Raw genomic sequence first — 16,563 nt, 5'->3', positions numbered from 1 at the left:
TTTCCTAATTGTTTTTTGGTAGGTTTCCACCATACATTCCTTTCATGTATAGCATTTCTTAATATTATTCTGTTCATTTGGCTTTGATGCCTCATGAGCATAAATCCGTTTAACTGTGATTTTGCTGTGATCTAATAGGGGTGTCAATGGGACTGACTGTGAATGCTCTAGGAGACTCTGGGTGTAGGTCAGTGTTAAAGTAGTCTACAGTACTACTGCCAAGAGATGAGCTATCGGTGCACCTACCCTAGGAGTCCACTCGAACCATTGACTATGTACATAACCAGCGTCTGACAAAGCTGCAGCAATTGTTACCCATTTTGGTTGTTTAAGTTGTCGTAGTTTTGTCTAGGGGGGCATATGGGGGAGGGAATTCTGTCACCTCCAGGTAGGTGTTTGTCCCCCTGTGTGCTCAGGGTCCTTATCCAGTTCTGGCATTTAGGTCACCACAGACTAGTACATGTCCCTGGGCCTGGAAATGGTTGATCTCCCCCTCTAAGATAGCGAAGATGCATTGTTAAAGTATGGGGATTCTATTGGGGGGATATAGGTAGCACACATGAGGCCATGTTTCTCTGTTATTCATTCTATTCATTTCTAGCCAGATGTAAAATGTTCCTGTTTTGACTAATTTTATATTGTGGGTTAGGTCTGATCTATACAAAATTAGCATACCCCCTGAGTCTCTTCCTTGTTTCACACCTGGTAGTTTAGTGGATGTGACTACCAGCTCTCTGTAACGTAGAGGGCATCCAGTGGGTCAGTCTCCTTTATACCATGTTTCTTGTAGGATGACAATGTCTGTATTTCCAAATCATTTGATGAAGTCTAGGTTCCTGTTCTTTAGGCCAAAGGCAGATGACCTTAAACCTTCTATATTCCAGGATGAGATAGTAAAAACTTTGTGTTCCATCTCTCTCTCTCTCTATTTCTCCTCTCTCTTTATTCTCTATCTCTATTTTTCCTCTCTCTTCATTCTCTCTCTATTTTTCCTCTCTCTTCATTCTCTCTCTCTATTTATCCTGTCTGTATTTATCCTCTCTTCTTTCTCTCTCTATTTATTCTCTCTCTTCTTTCTCTCTCTCTCTCTTGCTCCTCCCTCTCTATTTCTCCACTCTCTCTCTCTCTCCCTCTCACTTTCTCTCTCTCTCTCGTCAGAGAACTGATTGACATAGGGGTCCTTCCACAGAGACAGGTGTCTGTCTGATGTTTGGGTCTGTGATATGTTCCTCATTATTTGGTAGGCAAACAGATGCATTATTAACCAGCCACCGTGCCATGCCTGCCGTGCATGTTGTCTAACTATCCTCTCTGTGTATTATCCCTGCTTGCTACCGTGTCTTCTCATTCATGTGTAAATTAGCCCGGTCATCAGGCGGTCATGACGTGATCGCAGGGGCTTTCAACCTAACAATCACCTTGAACAGAAGGGATATAGGTTACAGATGCTGCACATCCTAAGTGGCGCAGCAGTCTAAGTCATGGCTTCTCAGTGTTAGAGGTGTCACTACAGACACCCTGGTTTGATTCCAGGCTGTCTCAGAACCGGCAGCAATTGGGAGCCTCATAGGGCAGCGCACAATTGGCCCAGCGCCATCTGGGTTTGGTCGGTGTAGGCTGTCATTGTAATTAAGAATTTGTTCTTAACTGGCTTGCCTAGTTAAATAAAATGACAAATTAAAAATGTCTAGTGGTTGTGAGCCGGTGCTGGGTATCAATAAATTATTCAATGTTCCTTATCTTGAAAAATACAGTTACCGTATGACCACTTTCTGAATTGTTTTTTCATCAGCCCTGACATATTTGTTGCTGACACGATTATATTCAGATCTGTGACGGGTCTTAGCATTAATATGTGATTAAAGAATAAACATTTTGAGGTTTTATTCCTTTGGATGGGAAGAGAAGAGCACAGGTGGTATCGCGCCTGTTGCTATGCAGACAAAGCTGTGGCCATTACTGCAGGGCCATGAAATGAACGGAGATCGTTTGGAGAGAAACATATGAAAGGAGGTTTTAAAGTTGATATAAAAGAGGTCATTAGGGCTAGCTATAAAGCCTGCCATTCAGCATGCATTTCCTTTTTAGCTTGCAGCCACATTATATATTACATTGAAGAGGAGGGGGGGAGGCTAAGCATAGTTTAAACCCCGAAGGAAGTGCCACTAGTTTTGCCTGGAAGCACCTGAATATAAAAAATACTGCTGTGAAAGCATTATTGTCACCTAGAATCACACTTAGGCCAAATTTAGCCACAAATGGATAAAATGGAACACTTGAGGAAATGAGTGGTAGACATTTTGTGTGAGGGATTTTAGTTGCCGTGACTACTTGTATTTACTGGACTATTATGTATTGTTCAATAAAAATATTAAATACAGTAGATGGTCAGTGTTTCTCTTGTGATTGTGACGCTTGAGTTGTTCTTCAGCGTCCCCCATGAGGAATGTGTTTAAAGCAGGATGGAAGTCCTATCAGTCTTCTTGGATTCGTATAAGGAGACAATAGAACACAGCCTGGATGAAACTCTGAACAGCAGGCGGTGAAACGTGTATCCTTCTGCCAAGATGACTATCTCTCCAAAAATCAGAGAGATAGTGAACCAATCTGTGTGTCTGAAACTTTGGGCCAACTACTGGCATCGGCTTGTCGTCATCCGACAAGCAGTCCGGTCCTCTAATGTTTAGAGGACTCTGTAGAGAACCCGATGAAATACTATTAAAGTGGAGAACAACAGCCCCTCACAATCACATGTTGTATGCTGATTCATGAGGTCCACTTGGTTTTTAAGCAAAGAGAAATACACAGCAGTAAATGGTCCAAATGTGTATAGTTACTTAAACCCTTTAGGGTAGGGGTCTACAAGACCCTTTAGGGTAGGGGGCTCAAAGACCCTTTAGGGTAGGGGGCTCAAAGACCCTTTAGGGTAGGGGTCTCAAAGACCCTTTAGGGTAGGGGTCTCAAAGACCCTTTAGGGTAGGGGTCTCAAAGACCCTTTAGGGTTGGGGTCTCTAAGACCCTTTAGGGTTGGGGTCTCTAAGACCCTTTAGGGTAGGGGTCTCAAAGACCCTTTAGGGTAGGGGTCTCAAAGACCCTTTAGGGTAGGGGTCTACAAGACCCTTTAGGGTAGGGGTCTCAAAGACCCTTTATGGTAGGGGTCTACAAGACCCTTTAGGGTAGGGGTCTCAAAGACCCTTTAGGGTAGGGGTAGGGGTCTCAAAGACCCTTTAGGGTAGGGGTCTCAAAGACCATTTAGGGTAGGGGTCTCAAAGACCCTTTAGGGTAGGGGTCTCAAAGACCCTTTAGGGTATTGGTCTCAAAGACCCTTTAGGGTAGGGGTCTACAAGACCCTTTAGGGTAGGGGTCTCAAAGACCCTTTAGGGTTGGGGTCTTTAAGACCCTTTAGGGTTGGGGTCTTTAAGACCCTTTAGGGTAGGGGTCTACAAGACCCTTTAGGGTAGGGGTCTCAAAGACCCTTTATGGTAGGGGTCTCAAAGATAATTTATGGTAGGGGTCTACAAGACCCTTTAGGGTAGGGGTCTCAAAGACCCTTTAGGGTAGGGGTCTCAAAGACCCTTTAGGGTCAGAGTCTCAAATACCCTTTAGGGTAGGGGTCTACAAGACCCTTTAGGGTAGGGGGCTCAAAGACCCTTTAGGGTAGGGTCTCTAAGACCCTTTAGGGTAGGGGTCTCAAAGATCCTTTAGGGTAGGGGTCTCAAAGACCCTTTAGATCAGGGTCTCAAAGACCCTTTAGGGTAGGGGTCTCAAAGACCCTTTAGGGTATTGGTCTCAAAGACCCTTTAGGGTAGGGGTCTACAAGACCCTTTAGGGTAGGGGTCTCAAAGACCCTTTAGGGTTGGGGTCTTTAAGACCCTTTAGGGTAGGGGTCTACAAGACCCTTTAGGGTAGGGGTCTCAAAGACCCTTTATGGTAGGGGTCTCAAAGATAATTTATGGTAGGGGTCTACAAGACCCTTTAGGGTAGGGGTCTCAAAGACCCTTTAGGGTAGGGGTCTCAAAGACCCTTTAGGGCAGGGGTCTCAAAGACCCATTAGGGTAGGGGTCTCAAAGACCCTTTAGGGTCAGAGTCTCAAATACCCTTTAGGGTAGGGGTCTACACGACCCTTTAGGGTAGGGGGCTCAAAGACCCTTTAGGGTAGGGGTCTCAAAGACCCTTTAGATCAGGGTCTCAAAGACCCTTTAGGGTAGGGGTCTCAAAGTCCCTTTAGGGTAGTAGTCTCAAAGACCCTTTAGGGTAGGGATCTACAAGACCCTTTAGGGTAGGGGTCTCAAAGACCCTTTAGGGTAGGGGTAGGGGTCTCAAAGACCCTTTAGGGTAGGGGTCTCAAAGACCCTTTATGGTAGGGGTCTACAAGACCCTTTAGGGTAGGGGTCTCAAAGACCCTTTAGGGTAGGGGTATGGGTCTCAAAGACCCTTTAGGGTAGGGGTCTCAAAGACCCTTTAGGGTAGGGGTCTCAAAGACCATTTAGGGTAGGGGTCTCAAAGACCCTTTAGGGTAGGGGTCTCAAAGACCCTTTATGGTAGGGGTCTACAAGACCCTTTAGGGTAGGGGTCTACAAGACCCTTTAGGGTTGGGGTCTTTAAGACCCTTTAGGGTAGGGGTCTACAAGACCCTTTAGGGTAGGGGTCTCAAAGACCCTTTATGGTTGGGGTCTACAAGACCCTTTAGGGTAGGGGTCTACAAGACCCTTTAGGGTAGGGGTCTCAAAGACCATTTAGGGTAGGGGTCTCAAAGACCCTTTAGGGCAGGGGTCTCAAAGACCCTTTAGGGCAGGGGTCTCAAAGACCCTTTAGGGTAGGGGTCTCAAAGACCCTTTAGGTCAGGGTCTCAAAGACCCTTTAGGGTAGGGGTCTCAAAGACCCTTTAGGTCAGGGTCTCAAATACCCTTTAGGGTAGGGGTCTCAAAGACCCTTTAGGGTAGGGGTCTCTAAGACCCTTTAGGGTAGGAGTCTCAAAGACCCTTTAGGGTAGGGGTCTCAAAGACCCTTTAGGGTAGGGGTCTCAAAGACCCTTTATGGTAGGGGTCTACAAGACCCTTTAGGGTAGGGGTCACAAAGACCCTTTAGGATAGGGGTCTCAAAGACCCTTTAGGGTAGGGGTCTCTAAGACCCTTTAGGGTAGGGGTCTCAAAGACCCTTTAGGGTAGGGGTCTCAAAGACCCTTTAGGGTAGGGGTCTACAAGACCCTTTATGGTAGGGGTCTCAAAGACCCTTTAGGGTAGGGGTCTCAAAGACCCTTTAGGGTAGGGGTCACAAAGACCCTTTAGGATAGGGGTCTCAAAGACCCTTTAGGGTAGGGGTCTCTAAGACCCTTTAGGGTAGGGGTCTCAAAGACCCTTTAGGGTAGGGGTCTCAAAGACCCTTTAGGGTAGGGGTCTACAAGACCCTTTATGGTAGGGGTCTCAAAGACCCTTTCTGGTAGGGGTCTACAAGACCCTTTCTGGTAGGGGTCTCAAAGACCCTTTAGGGTAGGGGTCTCAAAGACCCTTTAGGGTAGGGGTCTCAAAGACCCTTTATGGTAGGGGTCTACAAGACCCTTTAGGGTAGGGGTCTACAAGACCCTTTATGGTAGGGGTCTCAAAGACCCTTTCTGGTAGGGGTCTACAAGACCCTTTCTGGTAGGGGTCTCAAAGACCCTTTCTGGTAGGGGTCTCAAAGACCCTTTAGGGTAGGGGTCTCAAAGACCCTTTAGGGTAGGGGTCTCAAAGACCCTTTAGGGTAGGGGTCTACAAGACCCTTTAGGGTAGGGGTCTCAAAGACCCTTTAGGGCAGGGGTCTACAAGACCCTTTAGGGTAGGGGGCTCAAAGTCCACTAACAGCTCGTTATTTGAAGGCAATCTGGTGACTAATGGTAATTGTCAATGGGGTCAAACTTATTTCCATGGCATTTACTCTGTATGGTTTTCATGAAGATATGAGTAGTTATTCACCGTTTTACACTATTGGTGATAACAAATTAATGATCTTGTTTTAGCTACCGTAGATAGATCAAACGTCAGGCAAGGAAATTATACACAAAAATACTCCCTAAATATTGACGATTGAAGGCGAAGGCTATTAAATTCCAACATCGTTACAGTTGTAATGCTCTCTGGATGACAGCCCTCCAATCAACGCCAGAGGAAATCAGTACCAGAGGACATCGATATGGGACTGCTCTAATCGATTTACTGTTGTGTTTTTCTCTGTCAGTTTTGAAATGTTTAGGTACGTGGCATTTTGTTCAAGCCTGACTGGCTAGGAATTACAGTTGTGTCTCTGCAGGGAGCATCTAAGCGTGTGTGTGTATGTGTGCGTGTGTGTGTGTGTTTGTGTGTGTGTGTTTAAGACGCCAAACTTACAGTTTAATGAATAACTGAAATTACCATTCACTTAGAACTGGCTGAAGCCACAGATAATATGCCTCGGATGACTTTAATATGTCATTTAGACTGTAATGCATAAAGTATTGTCGTGCTGTGTGCTGTGAGGTCACATTGAAGTTTTACGATCCTGCTGGGTGAGTGGCTAAAATGAAACATGAGCCCAAAGACAAAGACAAAGCCTCAAAGGGTATTTAACAAGAAGCAAACCAGCCACCAAGAGACTAACTCTGAAACAAAGACATCTTTAAAACATGAAAAGGCTATATTAGCTCAGTGGGTGGTACCAGTTGTATCGTTATATTTATAGGGCCCACAAAGCACAATATGCTGCTGTCTATACATTTACAAAATCCCCCACTCCCCTCCCCTCTACATAAACAGGGATTGATGGTGCTATTGGGGCAGACACATGGTGTTTTTATCACTTCACATCTTTGATAAATGCCGTAGATATCAAACACCCAATACAACCATGGTTTGCACTTATAAACGAGTGCTGCTAACAGAAGACATAGAGATGTGCACGTCAGCCAGGTGGCTAACTTTCATATCTCTGCTACATGACGCTAATATCAAATACACTCATCCAGCCAGATGGCTAACTTTCATATCTCTGCTACATGACGCTAATATCAAATACACTCATCCAGCCAGATGGCTAACTTTCATATCTCTGCTAAATGACGCTAATATCAAATACACTCATCCAGCCACATGGCTAACTTTCATATCTCTGCTACATGACGCTAACATCAAATACACTCATCCAGCGACAATCGGGGTATATGGTGTTTTGGAGTTATCATGGCTAGCAGCAGATCGCCGATATTGTACAAGCTTCCTGTGGAAAAAGATTCACCGTCGCTAGAATATACACAGAAATAATCCCTTATATCTTTGTGTATGCCTCTACGGATTCAAATAATTGGAACAACAAGAATCATTTTGAGAAATCAAGCCTTGAACAGACAAGCAAATGAGACACTATTATAAAAAGGGAAATCAATGGTCCCAAAATAGACCGTTTGAGTTAGTATGGGCTTAATCACAAGTTTATGGAGCGTTATACAATGCTGTCCAAATAGCTATGGAACGGGAGGCGGTGAGTTGTAGGTTGGTTTCCAGGTCCATTCTACTCTTATAGCTGGCCTGTCATCTGTCGTAGTAACAGCAGGCCTCCCTGCTCTGCTGTGCTCTCAGCTGTTGGTCCCATTAGAACATTTAGGTCTCGTTGTGGAAAAATGAATGGCCATATCAACCAGATGTGTTCTAGGGGGGCCGGTAGACTAGCGGTTAGAGCGCTGGGCCAGCAACCGTTCAGTTGTTGGTTCGAGTAGCCGTGCCAACAAGGTGAAAAGTCTGTAGATGTGCGCTTGACAAGGCACTTAACCCAAATTTGCAATGTACTATGATGGCTGTCCCTCTAAAACAACCCATTTCACTACACATGTATGTTACAATAAAACATATTTTGTATAGAAAGTGCACTCATAGTGTCTGGTATGTTCAGTGTAGGAACTGTATAGAACTAGTCAAGGCTGATTCCCTAGACAGTTACCAGCTGGGTTCCACTTCCAATGCCAATTCGGTTGCCATCTTGGATTTTTTCATGAAGATTTCTTGGACATTACATTTTATAAGATTTTTTGAATAATAGGCTATACAAATCTCTTTATTTTGTGCCATTGACATATTTGATTTGTGAATATAAAGTCACTAAAAGATATCCTGCTGAGATAATCGACTTTGATCAATATTAGTTGAGAAATTATAATCTGCATAAGAATATTTTAGCATTCTTTTGAGGATAGCAGATCTCAGCCAATCCCATTGATCCACAGCTAAAGTATGCCATCTTGCTGTTGTCATGACTGCTTGGCATACAGCACAATGCACACCTACATCATTATCAAAATACCAGACCTGGGTTCAAATATTATTTCAGTTATTTCAATTACTTTTTAATCCACTTCAATACATGTATTCAGTTAACCTTTATTTGAAATAACAAGTAGCTCAATATTGGAATGTATTTGGAAATACACTAGGAAGGCTCGAATACACTCCCATGAATTTAACCAAGGCATTTAAAGATAGTATTTGAAAAAATATTTGAAAATACTTTAGAATTCAATTTGTTCAACATTTTTTTTCTCTTTTTTTTTTTTACAAATAACCAATCAAATACTCGAAATGTTTTTGCCTGTGTATTTGCAAATGCTCAAAAAAGTATTTAAATAGAAAATACTCAAATATACAGAACAAACGTGTTTAAATATAAAATACTCAAACACACATGTACTTGACCCCCATGTTTGGTCTCCACCTTTAGAAAACTATCATTCAAAGCCACCTTCCAATCCGGCTGGGAACACGCGCAAAGCAATTTGAGCACCGCCTTCGCCTCATCCTGATACGTTCAAATAACCAATGAAGAAAACTCCAAAACCCAAACAGATGCTGCTCGTCATCACGTACGTGTCATTCAGCCCCGACAGATTCTTCCGGCTACACGCACAATCTTACCCACGAGAGATAAGGCATAAACATCGACAGTTTATGATACTATAGTTGCCTGAATGCATTTGCAACCCCGGGTAGCTGTTTAAAACGATGTTCTTATGCAAAACAACCCATGAGCTTTTAAGCATCACGTAGCAACAGTCAAGTAAGTGGTTTTGGGTTCCAGACCACAGACGTTCTGAGGGTCCAATGCAAAGGTCAAAGTAAAGTCTTCCAGTGTAGCCTAATAAGAACATAACGGAGAAGGTATGTACACATACGATTTGTCATGACTTCCTCTGGATATCGAGCTGCGGGTTTCAGCAAGGAGAGGATGGGACGCGGCCCCCGAAGGAAACCAACAACGACAAAATCCTAGGTGTACTTACCATCTCCGTTATGTTCCTATTGGGCTAAACTGTAACTACACCACACCAATTCATTTTGTTCTATTATCCGTTTCATTTATGGCCGTTATCTTTCACAATGTTTGTTTTAATTAGTTCCTCTTTGACCTACATCAGAGAACCAATGGCAATAAGACTGCATTGTAGAGGCCTATATTCCACATCTAGGCACCATTAGGTATAACATCTACTTATATATTTGCTATCCCACACGCACACGCACGCACGCACACACACACACACACACCACCTCTGCAAATAGACCAGGCATTTACACAGCTTTACGTTGTACATGATAAGATAGTGAAGACCTGTTCCCTTTGTTCCTGTGTGATGGAGGGTTGTTTTTCTACAGCAGGCCCAAAACAATAACGCATTGTCTCTGCATTGCATAATTATTTAGCGAAGATAATTAGAGTTATTGAGTACTTCTTTCGCCACTCAAATCAAAATATAGCGGTTTTGAGAATGTCAGTAATGCTATTGATTTGTCTATGCTTTGATCTCACAATAATGAAACATGCAAAGTTTATAAAAATCTGTTTTCAATTTTGAAACCACAAGAGTTGAATGCGTGTTGGTGTGGGCTCCAGTCCTCTGTGAGGTGTAACATTGCATTCTGTTCAAGCGGCTGCTCGATCAGCACCATGGACAGCGTCAGTCAATAGTGCGCTACAGGTCTGAGGCCGTTTGCTGTACACTTCTTTATTTAATGACCGATTCTATCACGATTACTTTCCTGATGCCTTTTCGACCTTGCATGTCATTTGCGAGCCTAAACTGGTAGCCTATATAATAAAAGTGAATACATACGCGTATACAATGCAATATTATTTATTAGGCGGGACATCATATAATTGGGATTTTTCTATTGTTATTTTTCACAATGTACATGTGTGAGCAACGTCACTGGACACAATATCAGTTAAAGCTACGCAGATCCGAAATATAGAACACACCATAATGTGAATATGTACTTTATAAATTAGATAAATGTTTTTTTTTTTTGTAAAAGAGTTTCTATAGACGTGTCCATTGGCTGAAATATGTCGCTTTTTTAAAAATGTTTTATATCATCTCTGGATAGTTAGGCAGCCTATATTTGCCTTCTTTTCAACATGTCCAGCATCCAAATGGAACACCATGAAAAGCACAAAACAAACAAAAAAAAAAGTCTTCCATTATGTTCAGCATCCAAACGGAACACCATGAACAGCAAAAAACAAACACATTCTTCCATTCCTGCAACAAAAAAATTAAAAAAAGGCTTCGGCGTGAAAGCACTCTTCTTCTCCTGGACGTCCATAAGAATTCCATACACCTCACTTGACGGAAACATTATTATTTAAGGCTACACAAACACAAAATAGAGAGAGCATTGGTAAATACACGTTAGTTCGGGAAGTTTTAAGCTTTTCGATTTATATAATATTATTCTCATCTGTTCAGCAGTCAGGGTACACAGAGGTAGACTGACTTGACAGTCTGTTGACAAAAGTTAGTGGACTCCCAAGCGATAAAATCCAAATAATCGACAAGTGGTAGGCCTATACATCACGGGTAGATCGATTCGATTATCCTTCCAGATAGGGTTTTAGTCGATGGATTTGGATGTACGAACTCCATGGAAACGTTAATGTTTGAATGAAATAGATACTGTAAAGTGTGTAGTGTGTACACATACGAATCTGTCTTCTTCCTCTGACAGTTCACTTCAAATAAAAGAGCAAATTTGTTGTTTTTTTAATCGTTCCTCAACCATGGAGGAGTCACGTTTGCGATTTCCGTGATCACATATTAAATTATAGTGGAAAGACAAGGAAGCCTGAGAACGTGGAATATTTCCATCCGCCCATGAGCGTGCCCCGTTCCAGCTTCAGATACACCCGGTCCTCGCGCTCCAACTGCAGAAGAACGCCGTTGCTGGCCGCCTCCCGAGTGACGTCCTGGTCACCGGCGAAAGCTGATATGATCGGGTAGTCGTTCTGCATCAGGTTGACCTGGGGTAACGGAAACAGCACAGATCATAATTCAGATCTGTTACATCGTAGGCCTACTCTGTTTACGCACCAAATAATGTACCCATTTGGGTATGCTGCTCCACGACATACAACAACACACTAAAGTAGACTAATTAGGCCTACAATCAGAAAACTACCATCAGAAAACTTTGAATAGAGATCATAGTGAAGCAAATGTGGACAATGTGTCTTACCTGTATGGTCTGTCTGTTGTAGACCTTGACCACATGAAAACCGAAGCTGTATATGCCCCTCCTTGGCGCCTGGAAGACACTCGCTTTCAGATCGAAATGGTTGCCGATGTTCACCAAAGCCTGAAACACAAAGTGCGTCAACATGATGCACAATCAGCACCCAGAGTCAAAGAGTAACATACTGAGACGCGGCAAGGGTTAAACTGGCCAAATTAGCCAAGTACTTACACTTTGCATGTGGTGACCTTAAGGCGCAACGCACAATCAATTGGCCAACGCTGTTTGCCTGTAGGCAACAGCTCACTGTTTTACAGTTGGACAATATATGTTTCTAATTGAAGACGATCAACGCAGATGTAAGATAATGGGGGGGTAATTAACATAATACTGTCCATAGTATCCCAGCTCACCAGCGGGGCGCAAAACAATACTCCACTTGATGTTTGAAGCATTTACAGCAGCAGTCACATCTATAGTAAACACCGCAGTGTCTGCGTCCCTCAAACCTACAGCATAGATAGAAGGGACTAGATACACCAGCTGACGTCTTTTCAAATCAACTTGCAACGAGCTGCAGCTTTTATGAATAGGCAATATGGGGCAAATTACGCACGACGATCACAATGTTCCCATTATCATGTTCTGGTCCCCAGAACTGCTCTCAAGTTATTTCATTAAAGAGACTCAAGGGAAATGTGCGCGTCTCCAAACGGATCAACGCAAACCACGACAAGTTATCATAACCTTTTACAGGAATACAATAATGTTGTAGCAGCTCCCGAAAAATATATATTAAACAACTTGTTCTTAATCGCCACATTAATTATCTATCCAGATAGGGACAAGATTTGCATGCGCAAATTCCGGGGACGGCTGACCTGGTCAAAGTAGATGGTCATGGACGTGTTGCTCATGTCGGAGGGCTCGTGATTCGTCCCGCGCACCGCGGAGAAAGCTACCTTGGCGCCAGCCGACCGGACGGATATCCCGAGCGATGAAGTCACCCCGCCGTCCGAGGACGGGTTGGAATCGCAGACCACCAGACACTTCCCTCCAGTACGATGGGCTCCGTGTCGTTCTGACCGGCGACGCAGCGCACCACGCCGTATCCCATGAGAAGGCTGAGCGCCAGCATGGCACAGGGTCCCGGGCAGCGGGCTGGCACCACCATGTTCTGGTCGGAACTCTGATCCTTCCTGTAAACACTGATCCTGGCCGGCAGCTCCTTGGAGGTTTGATAGGACGTGATCACCTGGTCCAACCTTAGTCCTCTCTCTCGCTCTCTCTAACATGCACACTTTAACACACACACACAACCTATGTTTCTCACACTCCCCTCCCTCCTGTGCGTTTCAGTTGATATTTGGCTGGTCTTCAGACAGCTGGTGTGGTGTTTCCTGGTGATTAAGAGACAAATAACAACGGATTTATGACAGAGACCATTAGGTGTTTAAAAGACAGACTACTACACTGAGTGCCAAAACATATTCGCCGGGATCCTCCTAGAACTAGAAACAAGTCGTGCGTAATACGCAAAGAAGGTATTTTGTAGGTGCGTCAACTATATGGTATTTAATTTAGGCTATATCATTCATATTAATTCATATTAGTCAGAATGATCACTTCCCATGCACGTTAAATAATTGTGGAATTTGGAAATCCTAAAAACAATACATTTTATGTCTTCCTCTCAAGTTTAATTTGGCTACTCTTATACTAGCCTACTCTTTTCTAACACAAGCACCAAACACCATAGCCATCTGTTTCCCTGAAAAGGCGCCTGGACGTTACCTGTAGTATCCATAGCGCCTCTCTCTCACTCCGCATAGGAAGCAGCGCGCAGAGTGAACTGAGCAGTGAGCTCGCCTTCTATGCTGAAAATGGATCCCCCCTCGCTTCCCTTTCGAGGGCGACTCACGCCCATCCTTTATATTCAAGTACAGTAGAATGTCGACAGCACCGCGTACAATGACCCTCCACTCACTAGTAGGCTAGTATAATAAGCACACTTCTGGATTAATGAGTTTGTTTACATAACCAGTTGAATGTTGTGAGATCATACATCACCGGACCTCACGGGACAGCAGAGTTCACGGCTGACTCCCAGTGTGCAGCCGCAATTTATTTCCCCCTGTCTTGTCGCGCGCTGATTAATCAGAGATGAAAGGGTAAGACAAGAGGATATCATTGATTTTTGCGCTATTCCTATAATTGGTTATGCATGATGTCACTAATTTGAGCTCACAGATGACAGTTTTACAGGAGCCACAGCGAAATACTTGTGCGACACCAAATGGTAGAAAGGCGATACTGTCCGCTGGTCTTTTTTTTCTCACCACAGGTGCATGGTGAACATGTCTTTGACTAACAAGGAGAATTGTCAAACTACCATGCTATCCTGTTTTGATTTACAATGCTTGTGTTTCTGATACAAAATCAGAAGGTTAAAATTTAACAGCAACTTGCAGTCTCTCATTACCACTACGCTGTCATTAGCTATAGCAGTGGGGACATTACATGAGTCTATATTGATTTGCGACCTTCCAATTCATAAACAGGGTATCTATGAATATTGATATTATGTCTATCTGATATTATAGATAATATTGCCTGGAGGGACGATTGGTCGGGATTCAGTTCCATTTGTGTGTCTTGTATAAAACATGTACAGCGAAGCAACATGTCATTTCAGTTCATTAATTTGGCTTAAAACGGTTAACGAATAATTCTTATTTTATATTTATTTAATCTTTATTTAACTAGGCAAGTCAGTTAAGAACTCCTTCTTATTTACAATAACGGTCAACACGTCATATAATACATTGTATATAGGGAGCACAGTTTTTCCTGCCTCCGGTAACGTGGTTAGGATCACGGTGGGTAACCCTTGGCCCTTGGGGTGAGGGAATCCAAAGTGCTGATGGTGCGACATGTAGCCTAGTGGGTAACCCTTGGCCCTTGGGGTGAGGGAATCCAAAGTGCTGATGGTGCGACATGTAGCCTAGTGGGTAACCCTTGGCCCTTGGGGTGAGGGAATCCAAAGTGCTGATGGTGCGACATGTAGCCTAGTGGGTAACTCTTGGCCCTTGGGGTGAGGGAATCCAAAGTGTTAATGGTGCGACATGTAGCCTAGTGGGTAACCCTTGGCCCTTGGGGTGAGGGAATCCAAAGTGCTGATGGTGCGACATGTAGCCTAGTGGGTAACCCTTGGCCCTTGGGGTGAGGGAATCCAAAGTGTTAATGGTGCGACATGTAGCCTAGTGGGTAACCCTTGGCCCTTGGGGTGAGGGAATCCAAAGTGCTGATGGTGCGACATGTAGCCTAGTGGGTAACCCTTGGCCCTTGGGGTGAGGGAATCCAAAGTGCTGATGGTGCGACATGTAGCCTAGTGGGTAACCCTTGGCCCTTGGGGTGAGGGAATCCAAAGTGCTGATGGTGCGACATGTAGCCTAGTGGGTAACCCTTGGCCCTTGGGGTGAGGGAATCCAAAGTGTTAATGGTGCGACATGTAGCCTAGTGGGTAACCCTTGGCCCTTGGGGTGAGGGAATCCAAAGTGCTGATGGTGCAACATGTAGCCTAGTGGGTAACCCTTGGCCCTTGGGGTGAGGGAATCCAAAGTGTTAATGGTGCGACATGTAGCCTAGTGGGTAACCCTTGGCCCCTGGGGTGAGGGAATCCAAAGTGCTGATGGTGCGACATGTAGCCTAGTGGGTAACCCTTGGCCCTTGGGGTGAGGGAATCCAAAGTGTTAATGGTGCGACATGTAGCCTAGTGGGTAACCCTTGGCCCTTGGGGTGAGGGAATCCAAAGTGCTGATGGTGCGACATGTAGCCTAGTGGGTAACCCTTGGCCCTTGGGGTGAGGAAATCCAAAGTGCTGATGGTGCAACATGTAGCCTAGTGGGTAACCCTTGGCCCTTGGGGTGAGGGAATCCAAAGTGTTAATGGTGCGACATGTAGCCTAGTGGGTAACCCTTGGCCCTTGGGGTGAGGGAATCCAAAGTGCTGATGGTGCGACATGTAGCCTAGTGGGTAACCCTTGGCCCTTGGGGTGAGGGAATCCAAAGTGCTGATGGTGCGACATGTAGCCTAGTGGGTAACCCTTGGCCCTTGGGGTGAGGGAATCCAAAGTGCTGATGGTGCGACATGTAGCCTAGTGGGTAACCCTTGGCCCTTGGGGTGAGGGAATCCAAAGTGCTGATGGTGCGACATGTAGCCTAGTGGGTAACCCTTGGCCCTTGGGGTGAGGGAATCCAAAGTGCTGATGTGCGACATGTAGGTGGGTAACCCTTGGCCCTTGGGGTGAGGGAATCCAAATGCTGATGGTTCGACATGTAGCCTAGTGGGTAACCCTTGGCCCTTGGGGTGAGGGAATCCAAAGTGCTGATGGTGCGACATGTAGCCTAGTGGGTAACCCTTGGCCCTTGGGGTGAGGGAATCCAAAGTGTTGATGGTGCGACATATAGCCTAGTGGGTAACCCTTGGCCCTTGGGGTGAGGGAATCCAAAGTGCTGATGGTGCGACATGTATCCTAGTGGTTAGAGCGTTGGCCAGTAACCAAAAACGTTGCTAGATCGAATTCCTGAGCTGACAAGGTAAAAATCAGTTGTTCTGCCCCTGAACAAGGCAGTTAACCCACTGTTCATGGGATGTCATTGTAAATAAGAATTTGTTTTTAATTAACTGACTTGCCTTGATAAATAAAGGTTAAATAAAAAATCATTATTATTATATATAATGTATACCTCACCTACCCCCAGCCCAGCCCTACCCTCTCTCCCCAGCCCTACCCTCTCTTCCCAGCCCTACCCTCTCTTCCCAGCCCTACCCTCTCTTCCCAGCCCTACCCTCTCTCCCCAGCCCTACCCTCTCTTCCCAGCCCTACCCTCTCTTCCCAGCCCTACCCTCTCTTCCCAGCCCTACCCTCTCTTCCCAGCCCTGTCCAAGCATGTCATAGTACCTTTGAAGAACTCTGCAGAAGGGTCCCTATCATGGCTTCTTGTCTCCGATGGAACAAATGGGTTCTTCCTCAGAACTGCTGAAGCTTTACCTA

At 44.8% G+C, this 16,563-nt stretch overlaps 1 protein-coding gene across 1 annotated transcript; it reads right to left on the bottom strand.

The window, feature by feature from the left end:
• Nucleotides 1-10,113: 10,113 nt before the first annotated feature.
• On the bottom strand, nucleotides 10,114-12,809 carry LOC112227635 (cerebellin-2). The gene is given in 4 exon segments (XM_024392433.2): nucleotides 10,114-11,295; nucleotides 11,511-11,630; nucleotides 12,389-12,564; nucleotides 12,567-12,809. Coding segments are annotated over 4 exon segments (609 nt in total). The 5' UTR covers nucleotides 12,682-12,809; the 3' UTR covers nucleotides 10,114-11,097.
• Between the last annotated feature and the right edge of the window lie 3,754 nt (nucleotides 12,810-16,563).

The sequence above is a fragment of the Oncorhynchus tshawytscha genome, linkage group LG29 (assembly GCF_018296145.1).
Source record: "Oncorhynchus tshawytscha isolate Ot180627B linkage group LG29, Otsh_v2.0, whole genome shotgun sequence".
In the NCBI taxonomy this organism is placed as follows: domain Eukaryota; kingdom Metazoa; phylum Chordata; class Actinopteri; order Salmoniformes; family Salmonidae; genus Oncorhynchus; species Oncorhynchus tshawytscha.
This window is presented reverse-complemented; position numbering and strand designations above follow the sequence as displayed.